General features: G+C 40.7%; 1 protein-coding gene across 4 annotated transcripts in view; it reads right to left on the bottom strand.

Annotated features, from left to right (window-relative positions):
• Positions 1 to 613: 613 nt before the first annotated feature.
• Positions 614 to 11,218, bottom strand: part of PLEKHB2 (pleckstrin homology domain containing B2) — a 79,173-nt gene continuing 68,568 nt past the window's right edge. For 3 of the 4 annotated variants that reach the window (XM_021695913.2, XM_044913240.1, XM_021695914.2), the window contains one exon: positions 614 to 3,358. In XM_021695913.2, coding sequence (XP_021551588.1) covers positions 3,222 to 3,358 — 137 coding nt within the window. In that variant the 3' untranslated portion in view covers positions 614 to 3,221. Of the gene's footprint in view, positions 3,359 to 5,047; positions 5,090 to 11,218 lie in introns of all 4 variants that reach the window. The other variant, XM_044913239.1, reaches the window with a different exon arrangement.

The raw sequence follows: 11,218 nt of genomic DNA, 5'->3' as shown, positions 1-11,218 counted from the left end.
AGAGGAAACCAAGGTAATTCAGGATCTAAAGAAAATTCAATTTTTAAAAACAACAAAAAAACACAAAATCATGCACCCCAAAATACTGGAGAAGTTACTGAACCCACACTGCCAAGTGGATCTGGTTGAGGACGATGATACCGTCAGTTTTCTAATTCTTAGAAGAATTACTGCACATGCCATTCATATGTTCTTGTGGAAATTATACCTTATTTATATGCACGCGGCAGAGAGAGAAAGAATGTACTTTAGTATCAGATACAAACCCATTTCACTTACTACCTGTGTGCTCCTGAGACAAGTATTTAACTTCTGAGCCTCAGTTTCATCCAGTATAGCCTGGATGATATCTGCCTTACAGTTACTTCAAGACTTTAATGAGTCATTGTTTTCTGATGTGGTAACGCATTCCCCAGCACTTAGGGCATTCTCAGTAAGTGCCATTCTTATTGCCCATGATGCAGCAGAAATAGCTGACAGTATGTTACTGTAAAATAACCGAAAAAAAAAGATTGGTGGTTGCCAAAGTGGGGGGTGGGGAGTGGGAGAAATGGGGTAAGCTGGGTTTTATTTTTTAGTTCAAATAAATTTTTTTAAAAAGTCACAATGAAACATGCTTTATGGTTAATCATTTAATGTATTAACATTTTCACTTATAAACATACAATTTGCATATATAGGGAAAAACAGGTTCTGTGGACACAAGAGAATACAAGAGACAGGGAAGCAATCAGAAAATCAATTCTAGGGGGAAAAAAATGGACCTGCATTCCAAGCCTCTGTCTACATAAACTTGGGAAGGAGAAAGAAAAATGAAACAGGATCATAACTGATATAGAAAATAAAGTTGGGACATTTGTCTCAAACACAGGAACGTCTCCTTATGATCCAGGTCTTGGGGCCTGGCCTGTTTCAGGATGATCATCTGAAACACAGCCACTGGTCTCTTCCTTCTCTTTACTATGACCCGAAGTGCACTCCAGGAATTAAAAGAAAAATCAGATCAGCATGTGTGCAATGTCAGTGGCCAACTTCTTCCAGGTACATTATACAGAAGTACATATGAACACGGAATGCTTACTCACACCTGAACAAGTTCCTTCCACCTCATCTAACTTGTTGATTTAGGATTACATAAATTGAGGTGATCACAGAGTTAACATCTTTGGAAGTTGGACCAGGGAAATGAAGTATCTCAGCCCATCTTTATAACTACTATGCATTTCATATCAGCATCAAGTCACTGGCAACAGTGAATTTCCAGGCTCAACTATGTCTGCCCAATCAGGCTGGCCAACAGGGTGCACAACATGTGCCCAAGCTTCAATTCACACCTCCCCTTCTGTCAGTGGGGGGACTCTGCTTCCTGTGCATTTCAGTGACATAACTTAGTAGTCTGTGGTTCCAGTAACTCCAAGTTCAAAATTAATACCCCAATGCAACATTAAAACTGTTTAATATTTTATTAGTAAAGCATCCAGCTCCAGTAATGACTACAATCTCAACAAAGCCATTCTTACTATATAGGATGTAAAATCGTAAAAGCAACATTTTTAACCATCAAAACCAGCGTTGTCACACATCATGTGGCAATTTTCTACCATCCAAAATATCCAAAGAGGTGACAGTCAAGTGCACCTCCTTTCAGCTAGATACAGACTCTACAGTAGCAGCAGGTTCACCAGAACTGTCCAGGAAAGGTCGCTTGGCAGATGGCTTCATATGCAGATCTATTTAAGTCTGCTCAGAGTTGGAATCAGTTGACCAGTAAAACAAATGAGCTATATAAGTAACTGGCCACAGAAAATAAAAACATTCTGTGACACTAGGAGCATATTTTGTGGAAACAGGGCCACACGGAGTGCGAGGACAGACACTACTACTGTGCTAGCCTTGGTAGAAGTACATTTTTTAAAGCATGCAGGACAGAAAACTGGACTAATTAGAAGCTTTAAAAATTCACATAAATAAGAGAAGTGCAGGATTATGGGTTTTCCAGAGCTTCACACATAGCTGGGGCTCAAAATTAAATGTTTAAGCTTCTCTGTGACACCTGAGTCAGGAATAAAAACAAAGCTGGCGCCCTGGTCAGGTTCACTAATATCTTGACAGCAAGTCATTCAAGTCCTTAGGCTTCATTTCCCATCTCTAACCTGAGTCTCCCCCACAGCCATGGTCCAAGAGCCCTCACTATGCCACCACCAGGGCTCCATGCACCCTAGTGCTTGGGGACAGCCACAGTGCCCCAGTCCTGCACAAAACAGGACACCTGCTTTTTAACAGCCTTCAGAAGGATGGGAAAGAGCATCCTCTGCACAATCTCTGGAGGCCTAACACAGTAACACTGTAAGTATGGCTCTCATTCCATTTTCCTCACCATTCTTCTAATAGCACTTTCTCAACAGGTAGAAAAATAAGCTATAAGTAGGCTGAGGTGGCAATAAAAATACTCAAAGCAGACACTAAAAACATAATGTCTCTGAATAAAGCAAATCTATCTCCACATACTTGTAACTGTTTTGCCTTCTTCAAATTTTAAAGGATAAAGCCCTAAAACTTTGAGGCTCAAGTCAATTCCTAATGTGGGATATTTTCCAAGTATCGCTACCAAGAAAACAAAGAATAAAATGAAGAAGCATCATTTTAAAGGGGGGGGGGGGGGGGGGAGGGCTGCCCCTCCCCCACCATCCTGAGCAGTCACTGGCCCCATAGATCGTGGGAATACCAACCCCACTGCCTCAGGGAAGTTCCTGAGAGCTTACCAGCTCATAATTCCTGAAGTTACATGCAGCCAGTTCTGATCTGAGGCTTGAAAGTTTGATATTAAACAGAAAGAAGCTGCAGTTCTCCTTGCCACATAACTCACTCATACATCACCATACTATTAACATAACACTAAAGTAAACTGTCCCTTAAGCACTACACCTAACTGAAAAGAAAACGCCTTTCAAAACAGGTATGTTCAAAATAAGGTATTCCGAGAGTTCTATAAACAAACTCCTGGAATGAGCCAGTGCCCCAGAGTCATGTTTTAGCTAAACAGAAATCAGAAGCCTTCTCTACAGTACGTGTATGGATTATTTATAACTATGATGTCACCACTTTCAAAAGAACTATTCAAACTATTATTAAAAACATTTATCACCAACAGAAAACACCCTGCAAATTATAGTATTGCACACAGGGCATCAGAAGCTATGCATATCCAGATCTGAAGGACTCTAGAAGACCCAGAACAGAGACCCTAAGGCCATGCCCGTGGCTGCCCCAGCCAGCATGCCCAGTGCCAGATCACTGTCGCTGTCTCGATACCGCTCCCGAATGATGACTTGGTTGGCAGGCTGTTGTCCATAAAGTCCTAAAAAAGAAGTACAAAAGCAGACGTTGTAAGGAGCAGTTTAAGTCCAACATTCCCTCAGAAAGACAGTGTGTCCTGAGAATGGTAAAGGCCACATCTCCCTGCATGTGCATCCCTCCTGCTGTCTTCCTCTGGAGAGGTATGTGGGGTGGCTGAGTGGTTGCTCCCCAGCTCTCCTCCACCAAAGGCTCAGGTGACAGTTTCTAAGACTATACCAAGAGGAAATCAAGGTGCTCAACTTTCCAAGATCCAAAGCCCCAACCACTGCAAACAGCAGGATCCTCATGAAGCTGTAAGCTCCAGCTTCCAATGTCCACTTCTGCCTTCCACATCATGCTCATTAGTATGACAGGTAGATGGGGGATAGCGTGGGAGAGACACAGAGCCTACAGACAAGGCAAGAGCCAAGAATCTGTACCTAAAGCTAAAAATGTAAAACCCATTTGAAAGCTAATTAGTTTCTTGATATTCATGCAAATCATTTTTAAATTAAACCTTAAATCCGCTAATACAATTTGCTCTTCATTTTTAATCATGTCCTTATGGGGGAAAATACTTAGAGGGAAAAACTTCTAAAAAGCAAACTTTAAACACATTTAACATTTAATCTGCATCATTAAAGTTTACAACTGGAAATGTATCACTGAACAAAGAGAACATCTTCTGTACTTCACAGCTACATTGTCTAACAGCTAATGAGCTTTAAAATTACTCAAATATAAATAACGTTAACTTTCCTCCCTGACCTGCTGTTCCCTTAACAATTCAGTCCTATGGGAGCTAGAAACTAATCCAACAGTAACGTATACATGTAGGTGAAAACCAACAGCAAAATAAGATTTATAAATGCTCATCACTCTAAGCATTTACAGTACTACAAGCATTTACATGTACTGACTCACTTAATCCTCACAATATCCTTGTGAATTGAGTTTATTATTATCCACATTTTACCAATGGGCAAAAGTGAGGCACACAGGGGTTAGAGGCTGTTAAGGGCATGCAAACCCAGGCATTGGGCTACAAAGTGTGCACTCATAACCACTAATGTCTCAAACAGACGGAGAAGGATAGGAGAGAAAAAAACCCAAAGCCACAGAGGAGTAGAATGAGACCATTATAAACCTAAGGGCTGATCAAGTACAGGTAACAGCACTGGAAGTCAACAATCTTTTACCACAATGTTTAAATCTCAAAATTGGTGAACTGTAATATTTACTTTCACAGCCTTGAAAGTTAAAAGTTTTCAATTAGGCAACTGTAACTATGAAATGTAGGATAGTAGAAACTAGTAAGCTGACTTAATTAAAAGATCCCTTAGACGATCTAAATCTGCATTCCCCTCAGTAGGTTACACCAAGGGACTCCCATACCACATGACCAGGAGAGCCCTCTCCTGTAGTTCGTGCTCACCTCTGCTCCTACCAAGGAGGGAAGTCCTTACCCAAGTCAGTTGGGGACATTTCCAAGTTGTACTTATTGTAATTACCTAATAATTTAACTAAGCTTTATATAAATGGTCAAAATGTGAATGTGAAACAGACAGATATTATTTCCCCAGGATAACTAAATTAGATACTTTAGGGAAGACTAAAAAAAGGCAGGTAACATTTACAAATTACTATCAAAGCAAGGAACTGAATAAATTATAGAAGAATCACAAAATCTGGCCTTCTCATTTGTACTTGCCAAGGGAAACTGCAGGGCAAAAATGCATCATGAGTACAATCTCTACAAGACAGAAAACTCCAACCAAAGGAGCCAACTCAAAGCAAAGACCTAGAGCCTATATATCAAAAGACAGTTGAACTGTCCACTAATGTGAGTAAATCAAAACAGAATACTTATAGTGTGTACACAGCACCCTTTGTATTTGTTAAATTGGCTGACTGACCACTAGCTCCAATCACATTACAGAGAAGGCCTTGGAGCACCTGGCTGGCTCAGTCAGTACAGCATGGGACTCTTGGTCTTGGGGTCTTTACTTCAAGCCCCACGTTGGGTGTGGAGATTAAAAGTAAAATCTTTGGGAAAAAAAAAAGAGAGAGAGAGAGAGAGAAGGCCTTTATTTAACCTGCTCTACACAGGATGAGGATGTCTATGAACAATGGAAGGCAGTATGTCATGAAGTTGGCAAAGCACCGGGGTGTCTAGAAGAGCTGACTGAGGAGCTCCAGTATGGTTATCAGCACAACACTACTGTGGAATGACCACAAACCAACTCGCCCCTCCAGAGCAAGTACACCTGCTAGCTGGTCATAATGCTAATGCTGAAGGACGACCTACTGACTCTGCCATTTGCAGCAGTATCTTGAGGGTGCCCACTGAGAGTGCTATCTATCTCTTTTCCTATGAGGCAAGTCAACGGCAAAGACAGAATCTGATTTACAGAAATTCCCTTCACAAGTACTTCTGCAAAACTTAAGCTCTTCTGAACAGTAAGAAATAGCTGAGATTACCCTAGTCTGGAAGTCTGGCAGCTAAATAAGAAAGAGGCTAGCTCTCATGGATTGGTTAGGCTAGGGCTTAAAAACCCACCACCAACTCCAAGATAAATGGGCAAAGAAATCAAATTTATAAACAATCATACCATGTTTATCTTCACCAGTCATCAGAGAAAAGTAAACTAAAGCCACCTGACAATCCACTTTAGACCTAAAAACTTTTAGAGCTAACAACAATAGGAAATCTTTCAGGACAACTGAGAAACCAGTGTTTCATGAACTCCTAGTGGTGTTAGAAACTGGTAAACTGTTCTGAGAATCAATTGGGTAAATGGTATTAAGATTTATTGTCATCTTTCAGATGAAATGATATAAAGTCCAAGTTTCCCTCAAAACCATCCAGAGATAAGGAAAGGAGATGGAGGTGAAAGAAAATCAGGCATGATGTAGTGACTGAAGCTGGTAATGGACAAATGACAGTTCATTAAACTATTGTCCCTACTTTCGCATGTTTGAGAACTTTTATAAATTTCAATGGTATCAAAAGAAATATAAATGTCTATGCCCCTTTACATATTAACTTAATAAACACATATAAAAAATGTATTCTACAACATATTTAACAGGAATGAAAAAGAAAATCATTAGATGTTTAAAGTAATATATACCGGGGGCAGAGCAAGATGGCGGAGGAGTAGGAGACCTGGATTTCGTCTCCTCTCAGGAATTCAGCTGGATAGGGATCAAACCATTCTGAACACCTACAAACTCAACAGGAGATCGAAGAAAAGAAGAGCAACAACTCTCTCATCAGAAAAGCGACCACTTTCTGGAAGGTAGGACGTGCGGAGAAGTGAATCCGAGGCGATATTCGGGAGGATAGACGGTGGGGGAGGGGCCTCCGTCGGCCGCTTCTGGCAAGTGATAGAGCCTCAGAGCACAAAATCGGAACTTTTAGAAGTCGGCTCCGCTGAGGGACGTCACTCTGGTGGCTAAGCAGGGGGTGGAACCCTCCGGGACAGTGTGGGCTCAGGACCCACGGGTCACAGAAAGACCGGGGGTGCCTGAGTGTGGCAGAGCTTCCAGGTAATGGAGCAGGGAAGCCGGCTGCAGAGGCGGAGCCCAGGCGCGGGCTCTCAGCTTGGGGTTCTTATAAACCGTGATCAGCAGCACAGTTGGGCCACTGCTCCTCCAGCAGGGACCCAACTAGCGGCAGATCCGGGGAGACTCACCTTCCTCCCCGGGGAGGAGCTGCGTGGGAGTGCACCGCAGGGATCTGCTGGGTTTGGAGACTCCACGCGGGGTTGGGTGCCAGAGATAGAAACGCGCGGTCACAGGCCGGGTGAGCAGGGAGTGCGGCCAGAGACCGGGGAGACAGGAGTGACTGACGGCTTTTCTCTGGGGGCTCACTGAGGAGCGGGCCCCGAGTTCTCTGCTCCTCCAGGGCAGAGATTGGGAGGCCGCCATTTTCACTCTCCGCCTCCAAAGCTGTGCGGAAAGCTCGCAGAGAACAAAAGCCCCGGAGAGCAAACCCGAGCAGATTACTTAGCCCGGAGGGGGCAAGGGCGGGGCAATTCCGCCTCCGGGAAAGACATTTGGAAACCACGGCAACAGGCCCCTCCCCAGAAGATCAGCGAGAACAGCCAGCCAAGACCAAGTTTACGGATCAATGAGAACGGCAGAACTCCAGCGCTAGGGGACTACTGCACATAGAATTCATGGCTTTTTTACCATGATTCTTTAGTCTTTCAAAGTTAATTTTTTTTAACTGTCTTTTTTTCTTTTTCTTTTTTGTTTTTGAGTTTTTCTTTTTCCCTTTTTCAACCAACATCTTATCAATCCCTTTTTTAAAAAAACATTTTTATTTTTCAGTTTTAGAGTCATATTCTATCCCTTCATAGTAGTTACCCGTATTTTTGGCATATATATATAAGTTGTTCTCTCTTTAAAATTTTGAGAGAGTTTCTTCTAACAGATTAAAATATACCCTAAATCTCTAGTATGTGGTTTTTTCTACTCCCCTGCCTGATCACATTCTCTCCCTTTTTTTTTTTCTTTTTTTCTTTTTTTAAATCCTCTTCTTTCTTTTTCCAAACAACTTATCAATTCCTTTTATAAAATTTTTTTATAATTTCCATCTTTACAGTCATATTCCATCCCTTCATCGTATCAACCCTTATTTTTGTACATACATAAGTTTTTCTTTCTTTAAAATTTTGGGAGGCACTTTCTTCTAAAAGACCAAAATACACCCCAAATCTAGTGTGTGGCACTGATCTCTATACCAGCCTAATCGTATTTGATCAAATTCTGTTTTTTTTGTTGTTGTTTTGTTTTGTTTGTTTTTGTTTGTTTTTATCTTTATCTTTATCTTTTCTTTTTCTTTTTTTTCTTTTTCTTTTTTCTCTCTTTCCGTTTCTTTTTCCACTGCTTCAGGTCTTTTCTGATTTGTTTAGAGTATATTTTCTGGGGACGTTGTTACTAGCATTTTGTTCTCTCATTAATCTATTCTCCTCTGCACAAAATGACAAGACAGAAAAAATCAACTCAACAAAAAGAACAAGAGGTAGTACCGACTGCCAGGGACCTACTCAATACGGACATTAGTACGATGTCAGATCTAGATTTCAGAATCATCACTTTAAAGATACTAGCTGGGCTTGAAAAAAATATGGAAGTTATTAGAGAAACCCTTTCTGGAGAAGTAAAAGAACTAAAATCTAACCAAGTAGAAATCAAAAAGGCTATTAATGAGGTGCAATCAAAAATGGGGGCGCTAACTGCTAGGATAAATGAGGCAGAAGAGAGAATCAGTGATATAGAAGACCAAAGGATGGAAAATAAAGAAGCTGAGAAAAAGAGAGATAAACAACTACTGGATCACGAGGGCAGAATTCGAGAGATAAGCGATACCATAAGACGAAACAACATTAGAATAATTGGGATCCCAGAAGAAGGAGAAAGAGAGAGAGGGGCAGAAGGTACAATGGAGCAAATTATAGCAGAGAACTTCCCTAATTTGGGGAAGGAAACAGGCATGAAAATCCAGGAAGCACAGAGAACCCCTCTCAAAATCAATAAAAATAGGTCAACACCCCGACATCTAATAGTAAAACTTACGAGTCTCAGAGACAAAGAGAAAATCCTGAAAGCAGCTCAGGAGAAGAGATATGTAACCTACAAGGTTGAAACATTAGATTGGCAACAGACCTATCCACAGAGACCTGGCAGGCCAGAAAGGACTGGCAGGATATATTCAGAGCACTAAACGAGAAAAATATGCAGCCAAGAATACTCTATCCAGCTAGGCTGTCATTGAAAATTGAAGGAGAGATAAAAAGCTACCAGGACAAACAAAAACTAAAGGAATTTGCAAACACAAAACCAGCCCTACAAGAAATCTTGAAAGGGGTCCTCTAAGCAAAGACAGAGCCTAAAAGGAACACAGACCAGAAAGGAACACAGACAATATACGGTAACAGTCACCTTACAGGCAATACAATGGCACTAAATTCCTATGTTTCAATAGTTACCCTGAATGTAAATGGGCTAAATGCCCCAATCAAAAGACACAGGCTATCAGATTGGATTAAAAATCAAGACCCATCGATATGCTGTCTGCAAGAGACTCATTTTAGACCCAAAGATACCCCCAGATTGAAAGTGAGGGGGTGGAAAACCATTTACCATGCTAATGGACACCAAAAGAAAGCTGGGGTGGCAATCCTTATATCACACAAATTAGATTTTACACCAAAGACTGTAATAAGAGATGAGGAAGGACATTATATCCTACTTAAAGGGTCTATCCAACAAGACGATCTAACAATTGTAAATATCTATGCCCCTAACATGGGAGCAGCCAATTATATAAGGCAGTTAATAACAAAAGCAAAGAAACACATCAACAACAATACATTAATAGTGGGGGACTTTAACACCCCCCTCACTGAAATGGACAGATCGTCTAAGCAAAAGATCAACAAGGAAATAAAGACTTTAAATGACACACTGGGCCAAATGGACTTCACAGACATATTCAGAACATTCCATCCCAAAGCAACGGAATACACATTCATCTCTAGTCGCCATGGAACATTCTCCAGAATAGATCACATCCTAGGTCATAAATCAGGTCTCAACCGGTACCAAAAGATTGGGATCATTCCCTGCCTATTTTCAGACCACAGTGCTTTGATACTAGAACTCAGTCACAAGAGGAAAGTCGGAAAGAAATAAAATACATGGAGACTAAAGAGCATCCTACTAAAGAATGAATGGGTCAACCAGGAAATTAAAGAAGAATTAAAAAAAATACATGGAAACCAATGAAAATGAAAACACAACTATTCAAAATCTTTGGGATGCAGCAAAGGCAGTCCTAAGAGGAAAGTATATAGCAATACAAGCCTTTCTCAAGAAACAAGAAAGGTCTCAAGTACACAACCTAACCCTACACCTAAAGGAGCTGGAGAAAGAACAGCAAATAAAGCCTAAACCAAGCAGGAGAAGAGAAATAATAAAGATCAGAGCAGAAATCAATGAAATAGAAACTAAAAGAACAGTAGAACGGATCAACGAAACTAGGAGCTGGTTCTTTGAAAGCATTAACAAGACTGATAAACCCCTGGCCAGACTTATCAAAAAGAAAAGAGAAATGACCCAAATCAACAAAATCATGAATGAAAGAGGAGAGATCACAACCAACACCAAAGAAATACAAACAATTATAAGAACATATTATGAGCAACTCTATGCCAGCAAATTAGATAATCTGGAAGAAATGGATGCATTCCTAGAGATGTATCAACTACCAAAACTGAACCAGGAAGAAATCGAAAACCTGAACAGACCCATAACCACTAAGGAAATTGAAGCAGTCATCAAAAATCTCTCAAAAAACAAAAGCCCAGGGCCAGATGGCTTCCCAGGGGAATTCTACCAAACATTTCAAGAAGAATTAATACCTATTCTTCTGAAACTGTTCCAAAAAATAGAAATGGAAGGAAAACTTCCAAACTCATTTTATGAGGCCAGCATTACCTTGATCCCCAAACCAGACAAAGACCCCATCAAAAAGGAGAATTACAGACCAATATCCCTGATGAACGTGGATGCAAAAATTCTCACCAAAATACTAGCCAATAGGATCCAACAGTCCATCAAAAGGATTATTCATCACGACCAAGTGGGATTTATCCCTGGGCTGCAACGTTGGTTCAACATCCACAAATCAATCAACGTGATACAATACATTAACAAAAGAAAGAACAAGAATCATATGATCCTCTCAATAGATGCAGAAAAAGCATTTGACAAAGTACAGCATCCTTTCTTGATCAAAACTCTTCAGAGTATAGGCATAGAGGGTACATACCTCAATATCATAAAAGCCATCTATGAAAAACCTACAGCG

Source organism: Neomonachus schauinslandi, chromosome 3 (genome assembly GCF_002201575.2).
Source record: "Neomonachus schauinslandi chromosome 3, ASM220157v2, whole genome shotgun sequence".
Lineage (NCBI taxonomy): Eukaryota > Metazoa > Chordata > Mammalia > Carnivora > Phocidae > Neomonachus > Neomonachus schauinslandi.
Note: the sequence above shows the minus strand (reverse complement) of the source record. Positions and strands in the feature narration are given on the sequence as shown.